This window comes from Chamaea fasciata, unplaced genomic scaffold (assembly GCF_029207755.1).
Source record: "Chamaea fasciata isolate MVZ Bird 193981 ecotype frontalis unplaced genomic scaffold, bChaFas1.0.hap1 SCAF_27, whole genome shotgun sequence".
Lineage (NCBI taxonomy): Eukaryota > Metazoa > Chordata > Aves > Passeriformes > Sylviidae > Chamaea > Chamaea fasciata.
The window spans coordinates 3,249,761-3,277,757 of NW_027094112.1; the positions used below are offsets into that span (position 1 = coordinate 3,249,761).

General features: G+C 47.0%; 1 protein-coding gene across 8 annotated transcripts; it reads right to left on the minus strand.

Annotated features, from left to right (window-relative positions):
- Nucleotides 1-361: 361 nt before the first annotated feature.
- On the minus strand, nt 362-27,997 carry ATP6V0A1 (ATPase H+ transporting V0 subunit a1). 8 transcript variants are annotated; one of them, XM_066205272.1, is made up of 22 exons: nt 27,926-27,997; nt 27,602-27,743; nt 27,377-27,455; nt 26,959-27,056; nt 26,294-26,422; nt 21,893-21,996; nt 20,533-20,659; nt 19,224-19,306; nt 18,525-18,618; nt 17,031-17,243; nt 16,288-16,438; nt 15,908-16,047; nt 14,983-15,140; nt 14,436-14,526; nt 13,527-13,645; nt 13,010-13,226; nt 12,332-12,439; nt 9,303-9,410; nt 8,703-8,720; nt 6,779-6,896; nt 6,206-6,377; nt 362-1,674 (listed from the first exon to the last, which is right to left on the minus strand). In XM_066205272.1, exons 2-22 carry the CDS (start codon nt 27,716-27,718, stop codon nt 1,581-1,583), a joined length of 2,538 nt encoding a protein of 845 aa, XP_066061369.1. In that variant the 5' UTR covers nt 27,719-27,743; nt 27,926-27,997; the 3' UTR covers nt 362-1,580. The 8 variants fall into 8 exon arrangements, with proteins under 8 accessions (XP_066061369.1, XP_066061370.1, XP_066061371.1 ...); XM_066205273.1 differs by lacking the exon at nt 27,926-27,997 and adding an exon at nt 11,525-11,593 and having other exon boundaries at nt 27,602-27,790; XM_066205274.1 differs by lacking the exon at nt 27,926-27,997 and adding an exon at nt 11,525-11,593 and having other exon boundaries at nt 21,893-21,975; nt 27,602-27,787.

The window sequence follows — 27,997 nt, forward strand, 5'->3', positions numbered from 1 at the left end:
GCAGCACTCGGGTTAAAGCAGCCAGAACTTTTCCCCCTGCACAACTCCTCGTTCCACCCACACAGGGTCTATCAGGGTGGGCAGGAGGCCCCGGAATAAACGGCCCTGCCCGGCCTTAGCTCAGGATATCGCTGGGGCTCGATAAGCACAAAGGCAGCGCAGCCCAGGCAGGGTCACGCCGGTCTTGCTGTACAAACCAGCCCTGCCCACCCCATGGTTCTGGCAACCGAGGTGACAGGATCCTGCACAGAAATGCCTAAGGTCCCAGCTGTCCCCAGCAGCTCTGAGGGGTGTGTTCAGTGTAGGTCAGGGATGAGGGGCTGCCCCTCATCCCTGGGGAAGCAGAAAACAGGCCACAGTGTTTGTTGTGGAGTTCATTTAATTTATACAGCGACCGTCAACAACATGTTTCACCCAGGCAGCAGAACACAGCAGGACTCATGTCAAAGCTCCACCTGCAGCCATGCTTTGATTTCACCCTTCAGTCTGCAAACACCTCTGTGAATACCCACCACGCCCTCCTGTAACACAGCGAGTGCCCAGGGCCTGCCCAGGTGCAGCACAAGGGTCCCTGTGCCCCACACACGTGCACATTGCAGTGTGCAAAGTACACCTAACTTTCTCACCCAATTTTAAGCAGCCTGGCACCTTGAGGCATTTCCTCCTTGCTTCCAGGTTAATGAGTCTCGTTATTGTTCTGATCTGTTCATACACAAATATTCGTCTCCACTGCGAGAACTGAATGTGACAGTCACACACAGCACTAACACACACCCCACTGCTGCTACAGCTACATCGAGTTGAGGAGTGCAAGGAAATACTGACAGCTTGGACAGGAAAGAAAGCAACAGCTAATGCAGGGACACACCACAGAGACCTCCCCTGCCATGGAGCTATTCTGGCAAGCCTGGGCCACTGTTCTCCCTTAAAAGGCTCCTCAGACCCTGAGTGCACAGGACAATGTGAGTCACTGGTACATCCACCTGTGCAAAAGCTGCCTCCACCGATGCCAAGCCCACACAGGCACTATCTGATGTGCCTCGAGGGCTTTGGTTTCACACCAGAAACCCCAGAAATTTTACTGCCAGTGGCAGTACCTGCAGTGACCAGTGACAGTCGGCACCAAGGCTCATCCCTCCCCATCCTGCCCCAGGCCACAGTCAAACAGCTGAGTCCCAGTGCATGAGGACTCCTCACCACTGACTGCAGTAAAAAGAGGGGAAACAGCCTCTTCTTGAGCTGAGGTTGTTTGGCCTTCTCTCCATGTGCTGTTCTGTCCCCTCAGCACAGCTGCCATTTCTTTTCTGCCCTGATCAGCTGCCAAGGAATGCACAATACAAGGAGCACACGACTGCACACCAAACAGACACCTCATGCACTTGGTACCTTTGGGAGTAAACTTAAGGAACAAAAAGTTTCTGTAATCCAGTGTCGTTACCCCAGAACGTCAAAGCTTTTGGCTTTGGGATGCCATGGTAACGCTCAAGGGTGCTGCAATAAGTTATTGTCACTATACACATGGGGAGGGTCAGTCACACACACATACACACAACGTTTAACACTGCTGGAGTGAGGGGGCCTCAGTCGTCAAACCTCCCCTCACGGATGATGTCAAAGGAGAAAGGGAGAAACTTGAACCCAGTGCCAGTGTAGAACTTGTTCTGGAATTCAATCCTGCAAGAGATAGGAGAGTGATTACTCATTAAAAAGGCAGTTTTCAATAGGAACAATTAGCAAGAACTCCATTAAAAGTAGGATTACCGACTGTAAAAAGATCTGAAGAGAAGAAGAGGTATCATAACATAATGTATCTTTTGGCACACCACCCCCCCTCATCTATGTGTGATGCTTCTGTGTGGAGCAAAGAGCTGTCCAGAAATTTTGATCCCACCCTCAGGGACAAAAAATGGCAACAGGAGCAGAAGGCCGGCCCTGACCGCAGTGCCCCAGGAAGCACAGGGTGCAGAGACAGCACTTTCTACACCAGCTGCTAAAGTTCCCTTTTTCATTAGCACAAGCCTCAGCCACATGACACTGAGCTCAGACTCCCCACCAGTTTATTCCCTGCAGCACATTTGCACCGGGACGCGCCGCCAGCTCCAGCCGAGTGTTAGCACAGCCCCATTTGCTGCTGTCCCTAACAAACTCGAGTGAAAAAGAATTATTCTGGAGAACAACCCAATAGTCAGTGACAGCCAAATAGGGACAGGGAAAACTAATCCCCTGATTCCCAGCAAAAAAACCAAGCCCAGGCTTCACAGACACTTTCCACCACACAATCCGGTGGAAAACAAAATCTCAGCAGGCAGCAAGTGACAGCAAACTGGGGAGCCTTTAACACAGATCAGGAGATGGGTTTTTTTCAGCCAGAAAAGACAAACTTGAATTATTCGCAATCATGGCAAACTCCAGAGCTGCTGGATTCAGCTAGAAAATGTGATTTTCCCACAGAGCCCAGGAGGGAAATGCTCGGGAAAACCAGCTTTAGCCTGTATCTTCTGCTGCCTCGCACGCCAAGGGATCCCCAGGATGAGCAGGATTTTCCATGTGGGAGGAAGGGCTCCTTGCCAGTATGCTCCAGTTTTTCAGGAACCCTGATAATCTCCACAAGTATCCTGTGACTAAGTAACTGTTCTGTAAGCAAAGGGAAATGAGAGGCAGAGGGTTGGGTATGTGAGTCACCCAAGCTCACTGTGACTGACATGTTAACCCTGATGATTCACAATTCCAGCTGGCCTCAGCATCCAAACCCTCCCTTTGGACATTCCGTTACAACTGGCCACAACTGGAGGCCTGACACTGGAAGAGAGGCTGCTCTATGGTTAGAGAACGAGCCAGAAAAGTGTATTTAACCAAATAATCATTGTAAATGGACAGCAGGGTTTTCTGCAGGTGTCTCCAGGAACACCCAGAACCCAGTAGGAAGCACTGCTGTTGCCAGGCTCACCGCTTGATACATCTCCCAGTTTACTGTGAGATGTCAGACCTCTGTGTGTCTCACATGGGTGACCAAGTTCTGCAGAGAATTTACAGACAGTGGCATTATCAGCAAACAGCCCAGGAGTCCTCTGGCAGCAGCAGCACTTCTGGAGACCCATTCTGCAGCTTTTTGTTAACAGTGTCAGTGTTTGTCAGACTGTTGTTCTGTGGATTTTCCAACTCCACAGAGTCAGGGTACCGACGCTGGAAAACCAGGCAGTTCCAGTCCCATGAGTAGGAGGTAAAAATGCGACGGGAACCCTGACTGTCACTCAGTAAAACTGCAAATTCCCACTCTATGTTTGTGTCCCTAAAGATATGTGCCAGAGCCTGGGGTGCAAACCAGGCACACATCAAGGGTGGCTCACCCAACAGACAGAACCCACTGGGGTGTCTGTGCAGAGACTGCTGCAGTTACTCCTTCCCAAAAACAGCAGAGGTACCGTTATCTGTCTCTGGGATATTCCATCCTGCCTGACAGGAGGCTGCAGCTGCCCCTTGGAGCAGTGGCTCCTGCAGCCACACTGCAGACGAGTCCTGGCTCATGACACTTAAAAAGGAAAATCAAATCCTGGCAGGTGGGTGAGCAGCTGGACTTCACCACCCCCACTCACTGTACTGAGAGTGGGATGCAGCTCCAACACACCCACCCTGAATACAGTTACAAACTTTTACTTCTGGGCACAGTCTGTTTCTGCTCACATTAGAAGACGTGACTAGCTTAAAAAGGGGGAAGCTGCTTTAATCTGAATGTTCATGTCAAACTACATCACTGAAAAGCAATAAATGGAAAGGTTAAATATTTCAGAGGAGTTACAGCAGAAGAAGCTGACAGCACGACAGCTCAGACACGTACAGAACTGCAGTGGAGCCCCAGTTCACACCCTGCAATCCTGGCAGCAATCCAGAGTGCTGCCTCCACCCCAGAATGGCCTGAAAAGCCCAACCTGCTCAAAGAATGCACACTGAAAAAGCACAAAACAAACCTCCTTCATTTGGGACTACCAGGCACAGCATACGGAACAACCTGTGAATTCCCTGACCAGTAAAACACATGCTCAATTCCTCCTCCTTTCCAGGAAGACTGAACCACCCACACCTCAAATTCCTCATAGGTGACAGTTCTCCCATAGCCAGAAAATCCCATCTGCTCCTCCCAGGACAGCTGTATTTGACCTCCGCTCTCCCTTCCTCTTCCTAAAAAGGGCGCACCTGCCATTGGAACACCCTGTTTTCGGTCCAGGAGCAGAAAGGAATGAGAACAGTGTGCTCTTTGGAACCACTGCAGGTGCCTCCCTGTGATAACCAACACCCAGCAACCTCAAAATCATTTCAGCAGATCACTTGCAGTCTGAAATAGAACCTTAAACTTGCCTTTTGGGCTCTGAGCCTGAACAGATTTTCTCTCAGAGCCCGGGCATGAAAGGCTTGCAGGTTTGAAACACACGTTTAGGGAAAACAGGACTTTGTTAAGCACTCCAGTTCCACAGCTGCCCTGCACTGGTCTGCAGCAGCAGAGTGATCTATGCTCTCACAGGGTTTGCCTCTTTGCCATTTCACTGACACATACACAGATGGTTTTTTAATGGCCCTTTAGGAAAAACCTAGAAATGTGAACCACCACCTCCAGCTCACACCTGTTCCCGGTGTTTGAGCCATATCTGGAGGTGCAGTTTGTGGCTAACACAAGACAAGTACCTCCCCAAAAATGTGTTTCCTGCTCCATGGAGCCTGTCTAGAGCAGCTGCTCAGAGCTGTTCCCCTACTGCTGCTTAGAAATGGCCATGCAGCTCCACAGCCCAGAGAGGCCACAGCCCTGGAAATCCTCTAATCCTCAAGGAATTGCAGAGTAAACCCACCACATCTGGAGTTACAGTACTGCTGCCCTCTGCTCCTCTTGGACTGCTCAGTGCCCAGCAGGGTCCGTGGGGCTCCTGCTGTCACTGCTGTAGTGACCCAGCACAGTGACAGCAGGGAGAGGATGAGGGACCTCTGGCCAGTCAGCAAGGAGCTCTGGACTGACTGCTATGCAGGGTTCAGGCTGGATGCCAGGAAAAACAGAGACACCATCCAGCAGCCATTTCCAGGAGTGCCCCCCTGGCTCCCTCAGCACAAGATGGCTTCGCCCCAGGATCAGCTTGGCTCGTGTGGCTACAGAGACACAGGTGGACCAGGAACGTCCAGCCTGCACCCCCAGGAGCCAGGACACTCCATCCTGCAACCCCCAGCCTGCACCTCACTAGCTGCCAAGGGAGAGGGCAAAAGGCCAAAGCTTTTCTTCCCCACAAGAAGAGGAAAAGTGCAAAAAGGCTGATTTTTTTTTTGGTTTTTTTAGAGGCACTTGCTTCCTGTTGCATTACAGAACTACGTTCAGAAAGTGCTCCCAACCTTTTCTTCCCATTTAAGCAAGACAGAGTAATTCTTGTCATCTTCAGAGACTTCCCTTTGCTCTCATAATCCCCCTCACCCCCCCAGGAAATCAGCAGCCTGAGGAGGTGGCAGCAGCCTGAACCCCAGAGAGGCACAGACTCTCCTACATTTCAGGCTGAGAAAATCCTACTCCCAGTTGCTCCTCTGATCCCACCAGTGCACTAATGAGGGAATCTGAAGTGGAACAATGAGTGCTCTTAAACATGGATTAGAGAAAGCTCTTGAATATTTTCCATACTTGGGAGCAGAGCAATTCCTTCTGCTTTGCTGGCTGCATACACAGGAGCTTAATGATCACAGGAAAGGAGAGGCAAAAGCAACTTCCAAAAGCAAGACCAGCAAAAACTCGCTGCCATCCCAAAGTACCCCAACGGCAGAAGGCAAAGCCACTCCTGTCCAAGGTAAGGTTTTATAGCAATGAGTAAGAGCATGAGAAGGAACTTGCAGTCAATGGCTGTTGCACACAAAGGATATCAAACACAGGAACCAGGGAAAAGACCAAGAGATGGAACGAGAAAGTCCTGCTGAAAGGCACAAAGCACACTGCTCCAGCCAGCACAGCCTCCCCAGTCCCTGGTCCCAAAGCTTTAGTCTTTTAGCACTTGTTTCTAAGCAGAGCTCCTTTAAACAACTTTAAACAACTGGGGGGAGGTGTTTTACTACAAACAGGATTGAAATCTCTGACCCTTTTTAAAACTTTCTGCCTTCTAGAAGATGGCATTTCTGCACAGTCCAGGTGACACCACTTTTCTTGTTATGAAGAGCTCTCCAAGTTTCTGATGTTCCAGTAACTCACCAGTGCAAGCGCAGAGCGTGGAGGAAGGCTGAAAGCCCCTCCATGACCAGCAGAATGGCCACTGTCAGCGTGGCAAAAGCAGCAAAGATGAAGAAGAGGCCCAAGCCTCCCCCCAGGCTCCTCACGCTGAGGCCGATGTGGATCACCATGGTCCAGAGCACCTCCGAGAGCTCTGCCGAGACAAAGGGGAGAAGTCTCATGTCAGCAGGAACACAGGGCTGTTTGCTGGTAAAGTAAAAGCTAAAGTCAAGCAAACCCCTGCTACAATGAAGTGGAAACTGAAGAGGGACAAGAGCTTTTGCAGCCAAGTGTGTCAGGACATTGCCTCCAGCAGTGACACAGGGCAGGGCAGAGTCCTTGCTCAGCAGCTCTTTGCTTTATTCAGTGATTTTAACCCCATTCCTCCCATTCAGCAGAGCTGTGGGAGCAGACCCCGCTCTGTGGAGCTCGCTGCTCCCAGGCAATGCACAAACAGCACTGTCCCGTGCCAGCTGAGCCCCGAGAGGCCTCTGCTGCCTCCCACCCTCCCGGGCTGAGCAGAGACCCCCAGCTCAGCTCCCTGGGGACACTCACGTGCGTGGGCCAAGCTGAGGGCCCAGAGCCGCAGGTAGGACGCGGTGTTGGAGATGCAGCCCAGGCAGTACTCGATGGTGTGGATGGCCTGGTACACCACAGTGTCCCCAAAGTCAAACTGCAAAGGGAACAGAGGATGAGTGGAGCTGGGAGCACAGCACGGGCTGGGTGGGGACACGGGCAGGGGGACTGCTGCTATCACCAGGGACACTGTGTGTGACACTGCACACTGACACTGTCTTCTCCTGGTTTAGCACGCCAGCGCCGCAAACGAAAAATGAATCTCATCTTGACAGGTTTTGCGGAATGACAAATGCTGTGATGTCAATATTGTTTTCTTATTCTGGCATGTGGAAGTCAGATATTCCAAATTCATCCATGGGCTTAGCCAGGAAAAGACTGTTCAGCAGAAGGTGGTGCTGCTGTGCACTCCCTGGTAAATCAGAGGTGCTGCCTGTGGGAAGGAGGCAGTGCCCCAAGCTGGGCTGTGTGTGCCTTTGCTACAGGAGCAACAGGAGCATTTTGCAAGCATTTTGCAAGACATGACCCTGCCCTTTTTGAAAGCAAAAATAATGCATCAAGCTACCCTGAAAAAGTCACATCTGTGCACCATTCACTGGCAAAGTCTCTATGTCTCAGTAATTTTCTGCAATAAAAGAAGAACTTACAAGGAAGTCTGCCATGTAGGGCAGTTTCTTATCCTGCAGCCTGGGAAAGCATTCCCTGCAGTTTGGATTTAATCCATGCTTCAGAAACTGCTCAGATTTAAGTGAACATGATGTTTTAAATACATCCAGTGACTAATGCTCTAGGCATGCACGCAAGGCTATTTATACTCTTAATTCTCCCCTTGTATATCCAAGACAATAAATATTTCAAGCAATTCAGTTAAATTAGCTGTCAAAATCCTAATCCTTTCTTTACAGAGCATGAGATGTGAAGTTCTTCACCAAAGGCTGCCCTAGCCAACAGTTCCAGCTCCGGACACACGAGCAGGCCAGCAGGAGGGAATGTGGGAAATGTTTAAACAATGACCTTTCAAAGCTGAGTGCAACTGCCAGAGAGAACAACCACTGAGCCAGGAGTGGGAGCATCGGGACTGCTGTGGCACAGTCCTTGTGGGTGGACACATTTCCTCCAGGTTCAGTGAGACATCAGGTACACCAGAAAAGGAACCCCTGTCCCTCCCCTTCCCTCCCGTTCCACACAGGCCTGTGCACAGCAGAGCTCTGAGCAAACCACTCTCAGCACAATTTTCAGCAGCAGTGCCCTGGTCAAGCTGTTCTGATTTCATGCCATTTGAATTTTTTTTTTTTTTTTCAGTAAAACTGGTTACCTGATTGTGCTGAAACTGACACTCAATCCTGCATCAGTATTAACCCCCCATTTTTTTAATACTTCTTACAAGTGCTTATGGATGCGCAGTCTCTCAGAATGGAACTTCTCTTCTACACAAAGCCTCTGGCCAGTTCAGTCCTTGAATTACATGAAACTGGACTGGTTGTGCTGCATTTGCTCACTGGGTCAACCAGTGTCATCCTTAACATGGCAGATGGTTTGTGGGAAGTAGTATCTTAAACAGTTTGCCGCAGCACAAAATTAAGAAGGCCACAACATAAAAAAACTGAGACTTCTTTGGAAGCTCAGAAGTGAAAACTTTTCGGTTTCAGACCTCCAGCTGAACAGTTTCCCAGGTAACTCGGAACAATCTGCAGACAGGGGATCAGACAGACAAGCTGTATAGATGAAGTAAGTAAAAGTCTGTTGATGTATGTGTGTATGAACTAAAAATGGCCTGTAACATGAAAACAGCAAGATCTTTTGGAAAACAAGATGCTGTGACATAACAAGTTCCATTCAGCACGTTTTACACCGATGGGAAATGGCCCAGGTACACATGAAGGCAAAGCTGCTGTGCTCTTACCACCTCGTCCTCTGTAGGCTTGAAAACATAAATTTACATTTAGTGCAGTGTTTTGATCACATTAATCACGAACACATTCAGCAATTCCCTCCTACGCACGCCACGGAAAGCAGTAACACATCCCATGCACTACAGAGGCAGGATCTGCTGCAGTCGTTCAGAGGCATCAGAAAACGCCCCAACTATGTGAGATTGACTGTTTTTTTCTCCTCTCCCAGAGGAAAGGGAAGTAATTAATATTACCCCCAGCAGTCAAAATGAATATATAAACAAAATTTCAGTGCTGCAGAAATACAGCCCCTGAATTTCCACTGGCATGGGAGACGCAGATAACGTGTGGCACCTGGGAGTGCTGTGCACCCCTGAGATGGTGGCTCTTTGGGGACAAACAGAGCCACATCTCCCAGGATATTCAAATTATGCTGCTTTTTCTGGAATCCAGGGAGTGACCAAGAGACAGTCAGTGAGAAAACTGCTAGGAACACACTTCACTGGGAATGTTGCTGTTTAAACAGCCTGGAAATTAGTAACTACAGTCCCAGCGGGCTCATCCTGCTGTCGAGTGCAGTGCCCTGAGAGCGAGGATGCTCAGGTGCTTACCTCTTCCCCCTCCTCAGAATGGGTAGATAACTGGTCATGTTGAATGATCTCAGCATCCTCCTCCGTTGGGCCATTGCCCACCCGAATCCCACCAAAGTTGTGCGTGCCCTGACACATGCAGAAAAGAAAGAGCAAAGTGTTGTTTGGGTTTTAGTGCAAAAGTGCAGGTTTCTCATGACTCCATGTGCAGCAGCAGCTCACAGAGGAAAACAAAATATTAAATATTAAGGCCCAGATTAAGGCAGGTACAATTCTATTTCCCAGCTTGGATGGGAAAGGTGCTGATTCCTGCTGGGGCTGGGGAAAAAAAAAAAAAAGTCTGTCTGAGTGAATCCTTGGTACATTTCTACAGTGTAACTGCAACCACGAGGACAATAAAGGCACACCTCTCAGAGGACATTTGCTGGCTCTGACATGCACCAACCCCACATCCTACCCAGCACAGCTGGACAGGCATGGACACACCACTGCTGGGTTCTGGAGCAGGTCATGAAGCTGAACACGCTAACACAAACACACACACACTTGTTCCCATCAGCCTCAGGCACACCAACACCGCATGGAAAACCAGATCTTCCCCTGCCTGGAAACTCTACGTTGTGCAAGCAGGTCCTTTCATAGACATTGGTTCTGACATTCGGCATCTGACCCTCAGCTGCACCTCCAGGACTCCAAAGGGAAAAGAACAACACACAGACTGAGCTGAAATGCTGAATTCGGGAGCAGTTCCCACCTGATCCCTGAGTCTGACCCCTAGAGAGGCAAACTACAACACCAGAAACAGAAATAAACCCTGTGCCCAGCTTCAGCACTGTCTTGGGTCACCTGTGACACAGGATGTGACCTGACTTGCCAAATCCACTCTGCAGAAGTCCAGGGACGCCCGTGCAGACAAAAGAGGCTGAAGGTCCCACGACTTGGTGCTTGCACAGACCAGCAGAACAGCTGCTCTGATTTCTTCTACCTCCTTTGTCCTTAGAAGCCTGTTTTTATTTTAGGCTGAATTATAAACATGCCCAAAATGCCAAATATGACTTAGAATTTTGTCAGGTTTCTAAAAACAAATTAGGCAGGCATTTTTTCTCTGAAAACAGAAATAAAATTTAAAACCCCTTCCGTATTAACAACTACAACAATGCTTTTATTAGGATTTTCAGTATCTCTGAAACACACAAGTCACTGATGACTCTTGTCAATATTCTATTTATGTATTTCTAGCCTGTGTGAACTTGCACTTGAGCAGCCTTTCCCTTGCACTCGACTCATATCCATTCCCTGTAAACCAGCCAACCTAAACACAGCTCCAACAGCTCCAATTGTTTACTTGATCCTTCTAAGCACACTTCACACAAGACCTCCCCTCGCAGCTTCCCGATGGAGATGCATTTCATACGCTGGATGGATCCTGAACAAAAGATCCATTTTCATTTCTGACATTTCTCTGAGGAGACTAAAATGTCATGAGAGAACCAGCTGACATGTCCCTCCCAGCACCTCTGGCAGCTGGATAGCATGATGTGCTTCACACTATTGGTGAGATTGACACCTCCTAGTCAGCCAGGCAGATTCAGAACTAAAATGTAGCTGAAATAGGCAGCACTAGGGAAGGGACTAAGTTCTAGGGGCTGCCACAATCCTGAGCAAAATGCTCTGGCAGCAAAGGGCTATCTGTAGGCTTAGAAACACATAAGTCAAAACAACCACTACCAAGCAGCTTGTTTGTGCACAACCATTTTATCATAATTTCAGGTCAAAGTGTGTACAGGACAGATGTGTCACAAATCCAATGATTACTGACATGGAGTTGCTGGAGGCCATCACATCACTGTGTGTTTGGGAACACGTAATGCAAACAGAAATGCTGCACTGAGAAGAATCCTAATCTATCTTAAACAAATACAGAAGCAGAAGAAAAAAAGGGAATTTCACATGGGGGGATGTGGTAGCAGGAAATCCTGTGCTGCTCTGCAGGTTGGGTTCAGCAGCACTCCTGCAAGGAAACGTCTCTGTGCACACACAACTACCATCCTCCAGCCTGGGTGTTCATCCAGAATGTATCAATTTGGCTAAACTTTGCTCTTTCCAAGAGAAAGTGTTTTTCACCCTAAAGGTGCACTTGCCATTCCCTTATGAGATTCAGATACATTCCATGCTCCCTCGATAACCAGACACAAAGCCAACTCCCATCTGTGATGCATCAGGCGAGTTTGAAGTGCACTCACTGTTGCAGCCGCTGCTGCCTCGAGCGCCTGCGCGTTCGTGCTGCCCTGGGCCTCCTCGGGCTGCCCTTCCTGGGGGTGGACGGAAGAAGAGAGAGGGAGGAGGAAGAAAACAAAAAGAGAAAGGGAGACGAATGGAGGGGACATGGGAGGATGAAAGGTGGTCAGAGAAGGGAGAGGGAGTGTCTGTAACTGAACTGCTCTTGGACTGGCTGCACATCCTCACAGCGCTGCCAGACGTGCAGGGAGCACTCGCACGTCTCCGCAGAGCACGTGTGCCACATTCCTGCATCTCACACACAGGTACTGTACAGTGCAGCTGGAAACCTACACAGCACCCCAGCAGACAACCTCTCACGTGAGTCTCTAAGTCTCTTTTTCCTTTTAATTGCTTTTTTTTTTTTTTTTACCATCCAAGCTGCGTTAACAAAGATAGCTGAGACGTCTGCCAGCCAATTCCATCTCTGTTTCCCACTGCCAGCCTAGCCCAGCCACAGAAGTTCATCCAGCAGGCAGTGAGACTGTTCCTAAACCAGCTACCAAAGCCCAAGCCAGAGACACTGTTCTGATCATTACCAACATAAGGGGTTTTTAAGAGCAGGTTTAAGGCTGGATCCAGGTCTGGGAAGCAGGCAGGCAACACTCTGTCTCCAGTAACACCCACCTGCTGGTATGCCCAGGAATATGCAAAAAAAACACTTTATAGGTTTCAATGCAGTGTGAACCCATGAATACAAGCTCAGGACAGAGAACACAGCTTTTCAACCATAAACAGTTTTTCTACGTAAAATATAAAAGGGAGTCACCCACCAAGTGCTTTCTCCTTAAATACTGCTGGCGAAGGACCAGGGGTTTGGCTACCAGCATCCACGGCACACACAGCAAGGCTACAACCACAAGGAAGCACTGGAGCCCTTTCTGCAAAAGAAACAAGTCTCAGGTAATTCAGCACCAGCCCCTGCTCAAACACACACAGAATCCACCAAGAACGGCTGAATTCCCAGTTTGTGGATGCTCCACTACCTCTCTCTCTTCTGGGAATGGCAATTAAGTACTTAATGCCTGCAGCTGCCACCTCTGACTGAGCACAGCAGTTAATGCTGAGGCTGGGTAAGATTGGAGAAAAAACTGAAAGATTCTGAAGGGAATGAGAATTTAGCAGGTGTCTGATACTGCTGGGAGGAAACAGCATTGGTGTCTGAGCTAAGCTGAGAGGTATCACATTGCAGACACGGGACAACATTCCTAATTGCCTTCCGCTATTAATCAGGTTCCACATGTTCTGAAGCCACAGCTGACTTATGGTCAGACCAATAAAAATTCCTGGTATAGGGATTATTCCTTCCTTCTTCAACATTACATAGCATCAGCCTTCAGAAATGCTCTGTGGAAAGATGTCTCATGCTTTATTTCACAATTATGACAAGGTCAATGAAACACTGCAGTATCACGAAGCATCTCTGATTCTGTTCTAGCAAGAGCACGCACCTGCCCACTATAAAGCATCTTATTACTGGTGTCCTCATAGGAGAACAGGAACATGTTGATAAAGTGTATTAAAAGGCTCGGTGCTTCCTTGGACGTGTGAGCATCGTAGGCTGTCCACTTGTAAAAGATGAGAATAACAAGGTATCCAAAGAGGGAGGACATGAAAATCATTTCTGGGATAAATCCAAGGTATATGTTCAGTGGCTTCTTAAAATAACTACAGGGAAGAAAAAAAAAAAAAAAGGAAGTTTATATTAGATTTGGTTAGCATTAGGGCAAAAGGTTTTAAGAAGAGTGTGAAGACAGTCTTTGGAACGACAGTGCAGGGGCTCAGCCACTTGACAAGAGCTGGACTGGAGCACAGGAACTGCCTGACAGGCACAATTCCACACACAGCAAGAGATAACTGCCCTGCACCTTCCATCAGAAGGTGAGGGCTGACAGGCATCTTAAACCACAAAACACCCAAAGACATTCTATTCCCCCCACCATGAGAAAACCAGAGCAAAGCACTTACATGTGGTTGAGGAGACTCAAAGCAACACCAAAGAGCATCTGGAAAATGCCAAGAATCACAGACATCTTCATCTTAAAGGAATTGAGGAAGGCCAGCTTATTGCTGGCAATATTCCAGATCTGTGAAAAAAAACACCTAGTCAGATACCAGGGAAAGGAAAACAGGAGAAGGAAAACACTCCCTGTAAGCTAAACAGTAGGAACCAGTCAGGAAGTGTGAGGCTGAAAAAGCAGGTTTTTAAAGATGTGTTTGTCCAACGGATATCTTTTGGGGAAATGAGCAGACAAGCTTTCAGCTGGGAACAGTCTGACAGTAACTGAGCCCACCACTGAGCAGGAATCAAACCTATTTTCATGGTACCTCAAAGGTGCAGAAGAAAAAAGGCTACATCCTTAACAGAAAGAATATGATTATACCTTGAAAGGAACAATTACACACAGCTGGGATTTCCTGCACTTCCTCTTTATGTGGAACCCACACAAGGTTTGTCATATATTACAAGCAGAGTTAAGAGCAGAGGTGTTGATGCAGGCAGGTACAAAGTGACAGGATTACTGGGAAATGTGCATTTCCAAGGGTGACTGAAAAAGAGATTAACAACTTTCCCCAAGGTAAAAAAGTAACTTCAGAAAGTGACTTTCAAGGCTAATCAGATTTGATTAAAGCACTGCAGGTTAGAAAGAGTGAGAAAGCAGCCTTTAATGGACCTCAGAACAAGGGTCTCTATCCCAAATCTGACATCTCAGTAGGAATTTTATTGTTCAGGAATATTCCTGCCATTGATGGACTTGCTAAGGGAATGGCTGGGCTGGGGAATCTTTCACAGAACAGTGAACAGACAGGTACTTTTCTTTCTGCTGACACAGAGGATTTTGCCCAAAACACGGCAGAGGAAGGATGAACTCTTACTGGGTCAATGCCAAATGGGTAGGGCCCACCGAACACCCCTGGGATAGCAGGATCCAGCTGCAGCAGGGGGGTGGTCTCCAGCAAAGCATCTCTGTTTGGGAATAAGATCATACAAACATTAACAATAGCAATGGCACCCTCCTTCTGTAAAAACTAACAACACTCCTCCCTTGTGAGAGCAAGGAATAGCTTAAATTGAGAGCAGTTCAAGGTTGTAGAACCTGGATGGTTCTAGAGATTTTCTCAAATGAATAAAACCCTGTTTTAAAAACCTTTTACTTAGTGTCACAAGGAAGACAGGTGCAGGGGACAGGAATCTTGAAATGTCTATGGGGAAATAGGTGAGAAACTGCATCTTTTTAAGTTTTCTGGGGGGGAAAAAAAGCCATTTTGAATCTTGGCACATATCATCCCATTTACACCCCTCTTCCAAATCTACCTGAGACAGAGGTTAGAAATTTTTGTTTTCCTGAGCTGGAAGGACAACAGAGAAGGACAAGCCACCTACTTCTCACTGTCTCTACAAAGTTACCAAGGGTTTACTCACGACCAGTTGGCTTTGTTGAACATCGGCCGGACGCTCCAGGAGGAACCGAACATGTTGAGGGACTTGGAGAAGCAGTCGTTGTAGATGAGGCCCGTGTACGTGGAGAACAGCCCCATCAGCAGGATGATGTACCGACCACTGAACACCATGTTGAACATCTGGTGTGAAAACCCAAAAGGAACAAAGTCCATGAGAACAGGGAAGGTCCCTCCTAAAGCCAAACCAGGGAAATCAGTTTGTTGTAGGACAAACATCAGCCACACGAATCGGGAGCCCAGAATCTCTATTTCCCCTCGGCAGGGATTAAGGGTGCAAGAGGGAGCACAGCAGCACAGGTAACAAGGATGAAGGGGCAGCGTGGATCTCCACAGGGGACTCAGGAAGAGCTGGAGAGGACAAACTGCACTGCATAGCCTGATGCAACTCCCAGCTGGCAGCATGAGTTTGGAACAGAGAGCACAGACCCTGCCTGCCTCCTCCAGCTCTGCCAGTGTATCTTAACTCTGGTTCAGCTCCTGTCAGCCCTGAGCCAGCAAAAACAACCTTTCAGCAGCAAATAGGGAAAATGCCAGGGATGGGATATATATGTACAGGAACTGGGAGTTCTGCAGAGGCTAAACCCCACTATGATCCAGCTAAATTTGGGGTGATTGTTTACGCCAACTTGATAATTTCCTTCAGACAACTGAAATTAATAATTTCCTATAAATATACAAAAGGAAAACCAAGCAAACACAATACAATTATGAAATTACACTAGTCAGTGTGCATGTGTGCTCTTCAGGCTTCCCAGCTTGTCCACGCGCTTCAAAAATTCCAAAGGAGGAGTAATGGCAATTGTCAGCTCAAGAGGAAAAGGATGGGAGTAAACCAAGCTGCAACTCTTTGTTTGAAATGCTAAGCTCAGCATGATCTGCTGCTTTACCTCATTGTCACTCTTCTGGGACAGAATTCGGCTCTCCCTCACCACCATCCAGACAGCAATCAGAGTCATCAGGATTCCATGGCCAAAATCCCCAAACATCACAGCAAACAGGAAAGGGAAGGTGATGATGGTATAGGGTGCTGTAAAGGGAAAGACAACATTCCCAGAGCACTGTGTGTTAGTCAGGGCCAATTCACCATGGTACAGTTCAGGCAATTTAGCAAATGTAATTCCCCAGCTTCCCCTCTGTTACTGAAAGCTGATGAGCCTCTACTAGAATTATCTAATACAGATTTCCATACAGGACAGGCAACACAGATAAACATCATGATCATAAAATTTAAGACAGAAGTCTTGGACTTTTCCAAGTCTGAATTTACCTGGATTTATTTCCCGATATGTCCCAATGCCATAAGCATCGACAATGTTTTGAAAGCCAGAAGTAAACTTGTTGGTTTTGTTGTATGTGGGTGGGGTCTGATTGGTTTGCATCCTGTTTAAAATAGATGGGACAGTGGATCCGCTGTGCTCCTGTTTGAGAAAAACAAAGGGAAGATCAGCAAACCCACCCTCAGAGCAGTGGAGGACGAAATCCAACACAGCTGTCCCATTGGCATTTAGAAAACTACAAGCTTGAGTGTTTGCAGTGTGCTTGCACAACGAGACACTGGAGCAGCTGAGGAAGGCTGCCAGGATTCCACTGCTCTCCACTTTGCGTAGCAGGAGTAAAGGTGAACGTTGTCTGTGCAGGACAGACAAGAAAACAAAAAGCAAGTGGAAGGACTTCAAGAAATTCAACTCTCTTGACTATCTGAGGAGAGGGTGAGTTTGCCAACATTCTGGAGAGCTCCTCTATCCAGACACCAGGACTAAAGAGCCCAGCCAGGATAACTAAGCATACCACAGTGCTAAAATCCTCACCATTCCAGCATTCACCTGAACTTTAAGCTTCACCCAACATATTTGTTACCACGTTTATCTCTAAGTCACCACTCCTGCATTTTATCCTCTGTGAGGGCTGATTCCAACAGCCCAAGGGGGTGGTGTTCAGAGGCTCACAATACAGAAAAGGCAATGAATCCATGTGGTGTTGCCACAGCTGACTGGCACAGCATCTACTCACAGTGCCTCTCCTGAGAGCAAACTGGATGGAATCGAGGTCAGCAACAGGACACCACACTTCAGCAATCAAGCACTTCTGTGTCACGTCGATGTTGCACAGGTTCAGGGTGTGGTAAATTGCCTTCATCTTCCTCACTTTGATGAACCAGACCCGGATGTTTTTAGCAGCTGCCTGCAAAACCCTCTGACGATGATCCTCGGTTTGGTTCAGCACCTTTCAGAGAAGCAGGAGGAAGATGAGGCCAAATCATGGACTGAAGTTCAAGGTGCACCAACAAGCCTTTCCCACAGAGGATGAACGACCAGCCTGCTTCTCCACGCCTGCAGTCTATGATGTACCCCCATATTAATTAACTCTGCTGAAAGGCTTAAGGGTTTTTTCCAGGGATGCTTTCTGATTACTGTCCTCCTCCAGCTCCAAGGTCAGCGGTTGTTTCAAACAACAAACTGTGCCAAGATCACAGGGAACAATTTTACCTCCACCCAGGTTAAAAGAGCAGAGAAGAGTTCCGCAAGTGAAGCGTTTGCTGCCTTGAGAAAACACAAATTACCCTGAAAGACTTGTTTACTGAAGGGAAAAGGAGAAAGTGTTTCCTACTGAGGGTGTTTTCCAACTGGAACATATCAAACTCAGGCCAAGTCAGATTTCCAGAGTGGAAAGTCTTAGACTGCAGGGAAAGTGAGGACACGAGGCACATACAGCTTACAGCAGTTACACTGCTTCTGAGTTCCTGTCTACTTTAAAATACCTTTTGAGCTACACTGTACAACTCCCAGCCGGAGACGGTTTCTGTATCAAATAAGCAGGTCAAATTCAACCCCTTTTCCTTCTAGTTTCTGAGCCTTTTCTCAATTTTTGCCTCAAATCCCTTAAATCTTCCTACATTATCACATACTGCCTTTCTTCCTTGAAGCAAGCACCAGGTATTCCAGAGTTGGCACCCACAAGATCTGGGTGCTAATTACTTTTTACCAACACTCAGGCTGCTGCACAAGAGATTAGTTGTAAAGCAGAAGCTCTTCAGGACAGCACAATGTGAAAATATAAAGACAGGCAGAAAAAAGAAGAGCTAAGTTAATGTTAGCATTGTTATTTCAGCTTGGAAAAAAGTTTAAATGTTTACAAAGTCCTTGCAGATGAAACAGGCAGTTACACAACAGGCTCTCAGAGTCAGAACCTATGGGATCTCCCTACACAACTTCCTCTTTGTTCCCCAGTATGGACTTCTCTGTACTTATTTATATACAATGAATTGCTTAGCCCTCCAGAAAGATCAAACCATCCATCCCAAATCCTGCCACAGAAACAACTGTGCAGTCTCCAAACACCTCTCTTGCACTGCTGGTCTCAAGCCACCTGAAGCTGAAAACACAGTCATCTAATAGGGGCAAATACCCTCCTGTTTTAACGGGATCCAAAGTTTCCAAATATAGCTTTCAACCATATTATTAAAGGAAAAAAACAGAGAAAGGTCATTGGCCCCAGTTATTTTACCATCTGAAGATCATCAATTCTGGTATTGACACCAGAAGCCATTTCCTTCCGCTCCTGAGGTGTTTCTGGGCAGGGGTAGAGGGAGGCCCGGAACCTGGAAGACAGGGAAGCACCTCAGTGACAGAGATGGAAAGATCAATCACTCAGGAGTGAGCCAGAGGCACCTAAAGAGAAGTTTCTGATCAGCAGAGACTGCCAAGCAGAGCTCCAGCCTATACAACAACAAAGGGATGCAGAAGTTTGCTTTAGGCCAAAGAAGAAGCTGAGTACTAAAGAAAACAGAAGTGGGAGAGAATCCTCTGCTCCCTGTGCTGCCAGTGTCTCCAGGCTCTGTCACGAGGCTGGTCAGCCACCCAGCTGAGGGGGCATGCTGTCATACCAGTGCAACCACTGATAGAAACAGTCACTGTTGTTTCCCTTGTGAGAATATCCCACTGATGTCCCATCAGCCCTGCCCCAGAAATCAAGTCTCCTTTGGTATTTTGCACTCCCTAGCACTGCACTTGTGTACTTTGAGCATTACAGGCTGGGGAGTGGTGAGTCTGACTGCAAAATGTGTTTCAGTCACTTATGGCACATTTCATTTGCTGTCTAAATATGTGCTCCTGCAGCCACTGCGAAACAGGGAGTTGAGAAATATTAAGTCATGTCAGTGTGTTCCAAATAACTGAGAGCTGCCCAGCTATCAGACTTTCATACCCTTCACAAATCTTCTTGACTCTGTTCTTCAGCTGGTCACCTTGGAAGAAGATGATAAATACAGACTTGTGCACATAATCCCCCTAGAACAAAGGAAAGAATTGTAGAAATTAGCATTAGATAATAACCAGAGTTCTACTTTTCCTTTTGCTGAGTTTGTCCATCAGAGCTCAGATATGCACAGCAGGTCAAGAATGTACCTGAGTAACACTGGAACAGTCACAAGGAAAGCAATTTTCTCAGTCTCAGCACAGAATACCTGCATTGTATCTGTGTTTACTGAAGCAAAATGCCCCAGGTTATCCATTATTGATTCTATGCAATACAGTAGATGGGAAAACCTGGTAAGATCGCCAAAGATAATGAAGATAAAATGAAGTATTTATCAGCACTTAGTGCAGTCAGCTCACCTACAGAATCAAGCCAGAAGAGTGAATGAAGATAAAAAAAGTGGAGTTTAACCAGTGTGGTTCCCAGGGAGGCCAGAGGCACATTCCTTGCACAGCTGTGTCCGTGGGGGCAGCTAGGGCCCCTTTCCTGCATTTGTTGACAAGTTATTGTTCTACCTTACTTAGGAAATTTTAACATAATGTTTCAAGAATAATTACATTAGGTGTAACCTCAATTTAAGGAAGTTCTGCACAATAAGAACAAAGTCTCTCCTAGCAGACAGATGATTCCACAGGTCAGCTACCAGTGGTTGGTGGGACAAGGGAACACATCAGCCTGACATGAGAAAGAGAGGCTGTTACTGAGCTTCACCTCCTGGATCTGTGTTCCAGGGCAGCCCTCTACTAGGTAAGAGCAAGGGTGCCCCAAGTTTGGGCAGTGCTGACTGGTCTGAGCACAGAAGACACTGGATGTAAAACCAGGCCCAATCACAACATTTATCATTTAATTCTATACTAATGCAAACAATTCTAAGGTGGATGTTTAAACTATTGATTAGTGAATTAAGTAAAAAATGAAAGGTTCAAGTTCAGAGAAATGAACTTCAGGTATTACGCACCGCCCGTGTCCCAAAGAGCATCTTCCATAGAGCATCACTGCTCATTCAGAACTGCACTTGCAGTTTGGGCCAGAGAAATCTCTAGGACCTGCCACATTTTGAGCTGTTTTCCCCCTTTTAACAGCGCTCCTCATCCAGCCTCCTATTTTTGTTTTCAATTAAACGGGAAAACATTTGCTGATGAAGCTCAGAGGCTGCAGCAGCTGCTGGGATGGACCTGACTGCATAGACCTCACTGAGGGACAGATCTACAGATCCACAGCTCCTGGATCCTGCTGCTGCTCCCCAGAGCTCCTTTACCGTGACGGGGTCCTCCAGCGGGTTCTCGATCTCGGCCTGGCGCAGGAAGACGTTCCCGCGGCACACGCGCCACAGCATCCGCTCGAACGTGGGGATGCGCTCGCGGTTGATCACGCCAGCCACGAACCTGCAAGGGGACAGCACGGCCTGAGGGGCTGCACCTGAGCCTCTCCACAGCCTCCCACCCAGCACACCATGGCTGTAATAAAGTATCCCCCACCCCCAAGTGGGCATCTCTGTATAAGAAAAGGGTTTCAGTTTACCTTTAGACATTTTAGGAAGTTTAACTAGAAAGTCCTGTGCCTTTCTCATTGTAATTGGCTCAGCTGCCAGCACAGAGGCATGGATTGGGCTCGGAGAGTGTAACTCAAAGCCTGTTGCTGATCTCACTGGGCCAAGAGCCAAATAGTCCACCTGAACTATTAAGTACTAAAGAGAGAGAACAAAGAAGCTCCACACTTTTCGAGGTGTTGTAGCAAGTATGAGACTTCTCTCTATACTGTGTTCAGCTTTGCCTTTGTGTTTGTATTATTTTCTTTCCTTACTAAAATGTTTTTGCTTTTTCAAGACACACTCAGTCATGCCGTCTCGCTAATTGATTTTAACCACTTCTCTACAAGAGCTGGACCCTCAGAGGTATTGGGAACCCCAATAGTTGGCACTGCACCAAAAGCTATAAAAAACTCTTATAAAGAACATTAGTTCTTCAAGCAAAATGGAAGGTTCTCTAAATACATGGAGGTAACACAAAACAACGGCACTATGGCCCAGGCTCTGCTTTTTAACAGAATGAAATAATCTTTAAAATATATATAAACCACTGCTTATAGGAGAAACAAATGCATTTAGATATGCAGTCTCCAGCTTTCATTCCCCTAGAGTCCTGGTACATTGGCTGCAAGGGTTACAGCAGCCATGGCTGCCAGTAACTCTGTTCTGGGCTCATACTTAGACCTCACTGGACCAAACCTCCATGTCCAGATAAAGTATTACACAAGCACAAGGAAGCCTGGAAGCAGCTGATAAAGAGGGTTTAGAACTATACAGTTATTTCAGACCATTATGTGCCCGCAGTAGTTACAATTTTCAACAGAGCTCTGAGACATCATAATGTCTGAGAAAAACAACCAGACACACTTACACAGAACAAACTGGATTAATGGTTTGGTGCAGAGAGAAACTTGGTGAAGCACAAACATGAACTGGGAAGTTAATATGGGCAGGAAAAGAGCAGAGAGCAACAGCCAGTTTTAAATCAGTTTTCATCTGCTTAGTGTGGAAAGTTCCACAACTGTGCTCAAATCATTGCTGCTTCCACAGGCTGATAATCCCTAATCCAGCAATCCTGAACTGCAATTACCCAAGTCGGAGTGGGGCACCTCTTCCCATCTCGCTCGGCTCCAGCAGTGAAGAGGATTCCTCCAACAGGTCTGGATCCGCCATCTGCTGATGATGCAATTCAGCCTGAATTCACAAATCAATTAATATCTAATGAAACCAGTTAGTGGCATGCAGGGAATGAGGAGCCAGGAGATAGTTGTGGGAGACAAAGAAAAGAAGAAAGGAAAGAAAAGAAAGGGAAGAGCAAACGTAAGACAGCAAAAAGAGGAACGAGATGACAGAAAAGACAGCAAGAATCACACATGGAAGGAGAAAAACAAGAGGAAAAATGGAATGGCTCAGCAGGGCTTCCATACAAGAAAGGCTTGAGGATTGTTGCAACAAAGGGGTTGGGAGATATAGAAGTCTGAAGAAAGGCAAAAAAAAAAAAAAATTCAAGTTTTAAACACAAGTGATGTTCCCAAGAACCATTTTTAATGGCACAAATCAGAGAAACACACTTGACTCATGTATTTCTCCAGATATTAAATTAATTTATCCTTATTCACCATATGATTCTCCATCAGATGTAATCACTTCATAGAGCGGGCTGGCAACATGGCTCATCTCTTGGCCAGCCAGGCACTAAAACAGGACAGTTTTACACTGTCCTTCTTTGCAATTCATTTGCAGGCTGAAATTCTTAGGAATATGCCTTGGTAAGTGTCAGAAATTCAGGTCAAGGATGCTCAAATCATATCCTCTTGTGCACCATCTTCACACTTGTTCAACCCCGCCTCGCACTTAGTTCTACCTCTGTAGCTTATATAATGAAATGCCAAGGATTACAATTCCTGAGCACAACCAAAGGGCCAAAGTCTACCCCCCGTGGTATGCAGGAGGTCTTTCCCACAAAGCCATCAAGGAACTTGCCAAATCACACTGGAAGGAAGAGTTTGACCCAAGGATATGTCATATCCACACACACACACACAGAGCACAGCCTTACAAAACCTGTGGCAAGTGCAGTAACTTAGCCACAGTCTCTGTATTTGGGCAATAGTTGTGTCAGAGTGAATAGCTCTCCAACACTTTACCTGCTTGTCAAATTAAAGTGTTTGCCATACACAAGAGAGTTTTTGCAAGGCTGACACCAAACGCAGCTCAACTGCTTGTACACACACTTGCTGCAGCTTAGGGTGTAACATGAGGGAGGGAGCCCTTCACTCGGCTTGGAAAGGCAACACAGGGAATTCCTGACCCTTCCAACTTTAAGGCGACTTGTTGCAACATCAAAAACTGAATGAAAATTCAGTTCACAGAGAACACAACTAAAATAAGAAAATCTGGTACCTGAAAACAAAACACACAGACCAAACATCCCAGCAACTGTTTGACATCTCAAATTCAGGATGTTGAAGAACAGTAAGTTACAATTGTTAGAGGCTTGTATTGTATTTCCAGTAATCAAGACACTGTTTGCAGTAATTTCTCGTGACGTGCAGCACATTTTAGCAGATGACTCATGGAAAAGGAAGGACAGCACACATAACACCTTTGGATTTGCCTCACCTGAGAGAGAATTTGTTATGTATGTATATAATATTAGCTTGGCCCATTTGGGCTACATGTCCTTTATTCAGGACAAGTCCTGCTTAGAGGGAGTGGAATTATGAAGCAAAACAGTTTAGAATAAACGTGGATTAGACTAGTTTAACTAAAAGAAAATGTTCTTTTGGAAGGATTATTTGCATTACAAATTCCACGTTCCTCAAATTTATTTCTCAACTCTGAATTTATGAGCACACCCTTTCTAGAAAGGCAATGACACAGCTACAGCATCTCTGCAGCAGGAAGGATAACTAAAGGACTGCTGGGGAATTTAATAGAAATAAAAAATTAGGACTATGTGGAAATGGAAGAGCTATCCAGTTCCAGTGCAGGAAGACAGGATTCTGGGAAATCTGCTTTAAATATGAGTTTTTGCCAGCAGTGAGTGAAATTTTGCCAGAGTTATTGTGGAGTATTTTTTACTAGATAAGGTTGTTCTTGGAATCTTCCAAGCATTTACATGACAGTAATCAAGAAGCATAATACAAGAGCTTTCATTATTGAACATTTTTAAATTGCTTATTGATCCCCTGATCAGCATCCAGATCAGCACCTTTAATCTCAAAAAAGGCTCATTTTCCCCACTCATGATTCCAGCCCTGCCCTGTGATGGTTCTGGATGCCCAGTGCAAGCCCATACAATTCAAGCCCCTTCCAGGTCACAAACAGGACAAAAAAATCAATGTTCACAAGAAATAAAAAGGATTCATGTCACCATCTATTAACCCAGAGCCAGACAGAAGTGACAGATGCAAAGCAAACAGAGAAAAGCAGATGGCAGAAGAGTCAGAGGGAGGAAGAAGGGACTGCATGCCATTAACCGTTACTTTTCCAGTCTTCTTTTACGCTCACACTCTAGGCAAAGCTCTCAGAGAAATCTCTCCAGCTCATATCGCTCTTCATAAGCAAGGACAAGAAGACTGAGAAAAGGAGCATAATCATCAACATGGTGTGTTGGAACAAGAAATGGCTGCTTGGGCTGGAATGGTCACAGGAAGAAAAAAGGGACGTTTTGCCACCCTCCCTCCCCCCATGTTCAAACTCTGGAGAGCAAATGTAAAGCATGAAGGAACTGCAGAGTCAGCCATTTCTTGTGCAACTCATTACTATGAATAACACAATCTTAATTACATGTTATTGTAGTCTTCAAGTGTTGAAAGTCCTGTGCATGGAGGAAGGGAGTGCTGGTCACTCCAGGATGGTGAGCAGAGGCAGCTCTGGGCTGCTCAGGGCTCACCCCAGCTGTCTGCTGAGCACAGAAAGCTGAGACAGGTTTAAACTGTCCACACTTACATTTTGCTGAACACCACCTGTAAGCTGTTTCATTTGCTTTTACACAGAGCAGCACATGTTATTTGGTGTATTTTGTTTTATTACTACAGAAAAGTTATGGAAGAGAAGCAGAACGTATCTAAGCTTTCTGTGGCTGGTTTGTGTAAGGCTGAGGGTGACCTGCTATGAACTGTTTAGAAAATTGATTTTGATCTTTAAATTTAGTTTGATCCCTCTGCAGCTGAAGAAGAGCAGTGGCCAGAGAGGACAGTAATTAACAAGGCCAGGTTGGACAGGGCTTGGAGCAACCTGATCTAGTAGAAGGTGTCCCTGCCCATGGAGGGGGGTGATCGGGCATGAGCTTTAAGGTCCTTCCCAACCCAAACCAGTCTGGGATTCATTCTCAATATATAAGTGCTCAGCACTTGGCCTTACATGATACTCAGAACAGGCAGTGCTACTTTAACACAACAAAGTAATGGATTATCAGGTTAATCCTGTTTGTCCACAGGACACTTTTAAGTGAACATTCAACACTCGAAGACAAGGGGTTTTTTGTACTGAAATCAACCCCACAACCCAGCAGCCCTCACACCAGCAGCATCTGTGTCAGCAGTGACTATGACTGGCACAGGACCAACCTTGGTGCCTGAACAGGCAATACCTCGAGCCAAAACAACAAAAAACAAACTGTGAGATAAATGGCCTGAAGTGTGCAGGAGTCCAGCTCCCCTCGACAATAGCCCTTGTAAATACCAGGAGCCATTTCCGTTAAGAATTCTTTGATCAAACCCTGAGATTAGAGGAAACAGGACATCTACTCAGCAAAAACATGTCCTGAAAAATGTACAGGAGCTCTTTGAGAGAACTGCCAAGACTCTCGAGATTCTTCAGCTTTACAAGGAAGGGTTATGTCTTCTCCTAAGCAGGATTTATGTCAGTGCCATGAATGACATTGGAGAAGCTGCTCTCAGCTCCAGAGAAAGTTGCCAGTTCCTGGCTCAGATGGTATTTGACAAAATGACTAAGACTTTAAATGTCAGCTTTGCTCCACAATTGACCTCTGGAAGCTTCAGGGTTTGATCAAAGGCTCAATTAATTAATTAATTAATCTATTACTTCAGAGGAATTTGTATTGTGACCCTGATGAGTCTCCACATAACACTTTAAAGGCTGGAGAGAAACTCGGCTCAATTGTAACTCCTCTGCACGTGCACCAAAGGGACTCTTACCCACTGGGGACAGTGCTTGCTGTAGCACCAAATTTTGGGGCTGTTGATGTGCTTTCCAAACTACTCACATCTTAATTACTTCACACAATTTTTAGACAAACCACTGATTAACTAGAACAAGCCCAAATCAGCATTGTAGGAGATAAACCATGGGTAGCTATGTGTAGTGCATGAAAAATGGAAAACAATTTGTGCAGCTTTCTCCAACAAAGCATAAAATGACCCCGTTGTCCAAAACGGCAACTAAAAGAGATTTGAGAATAAAAATGGTAATTTCTATGAGAAGAATCAGCTCCCCAAGTGTCAAACCCCACCGGTATTCTGACCTCATCAAAAAACTGCTGAGTTTTACGCAGTATAAATTTTAATTCTGTCAGCTCCAAGAAGTTTCTCTTCAGAGCCTCCTGGTTGGTGTTGATTTCTTTAAGCTCATTTTCAATTTTCTCAAAGTTTGCCTGGAAGATGTGAAAAGAAGAAAGAAAAAGGACTTAAAGCAATTATATAATTAAGTGCTGTTCAGTCAGTCAGTTTCAGTCAGTCAACACACAGAGGCAAGTGAGATGCTTCACATCCCCACCCAATTTGCATGGATTTACAGGTGCATCTCCAGGCTGCTGTGGCACAGATCCAGATCTGCCACATCTGCAGGCAACTGCAGACTTCTCACACTCAGCCAGACTTCTATGGACTGGATTGACAGAATTTCTTCAAATCAATAAAATCATGGTAAACTTTATGACCCACCACCTTAAATCATGCAGTTCCAGCAGTTTTTGGCTCATTTCAGTGGTGAAATTCCTATTGAGTACTCTCACTTCTGTATTTGGACAAACACCACCCAATGTGAGCTGGCAGAGCTGCTTCCAGGGACAGCTGCAGACTGAGCTAATGCCCCCCTGCCACTAAATTCTGCAAGCACTGACCAACAGAGACAATTTTCCCTGTTTCCATCCAGAGTCAAATACTAGTTTAAGTCTTAACACATCATTACCTCCAGGTCAATCATGTCACGTGGAAAAGGCACTTCCGGGTTTTCACCAGTGTCCATGATAGGAATATTTGCCTTTTTAATCTCCTTCTCCACAAACCCTGCAGAGACAGCATTAAAAGTGTTAATTTTTATGCTTGACATATTTATGCTTGACAGTTCAGTGTCAAACAGTTACCCCAACCTGCACCTGGCCCCAGCAGCAACTGATTCCTTCACCTCCTACTCCAAGATTGTCTGACTTGGCCAGAGTTATCTTTCAAGGGGAAGGTGAATCCCTGGAGGCAGCGAGCCGTGCCTGTGCCCTCATCCCTCCGCGCTGTTCCAAACGCTGCCCTGCAGCTTCAGCCTGCCCTGACTGGGTTTTATTTTTAAGCAAAAGCTGCATAGTCAGAGCCACATCCCCCCAGCATGAACGTACGGAGTTTTCGGTCCATCTCCTCGCACCTCCGGACTTCATTGACGAATTTACGGTGGAACACGTTCACGTCGGGGTTCAGCTGCAGGGAGAGACCCGGGACTCAGCAAACCCCCGGGGCCGGGGCGGGCCCCGCGCCGCGGCGGGCACGGGGCCGGGGCCGGGGCCGGCCGGGGCTCCCGATCCCGCGGGGCTCCCGGTGCCGCGGGGTGCGCGGGGGACACTCACGTCGCGAAACTGGACCTTGCCCAGCTCGCCCAGCTCGCTGACACAGCAGTAGGCGGCCTCGGACTGCAGAAAGAGCTGGGCCAGGGTCATCTCCTCGCTGCGGAACAGCTCCCCCATGGCGGCGCCGCTCCCGCTGCGGCCTCTGCGGAGAAGAGCCGTGAGAACCGGGCCGAGACTGAGGCCTTCCCGCCTCCGCCGCCCTGTCACAGCCCGGCTGCACCGGGATCCCACCCCAACCCGGCCCGGCGCGGCGTCCCCACGCCATCCCATCCTGTCCCCATCGTATCCAGCCCCGTTCCGCTCCGTTCCGTTCCCCACCATTACCTGCCGCCGCTGCTACCACCACCACTGCCGCCGCCGCCGCCGCTTGACCCGAGCCGGCTCCCGTCCGCGGCG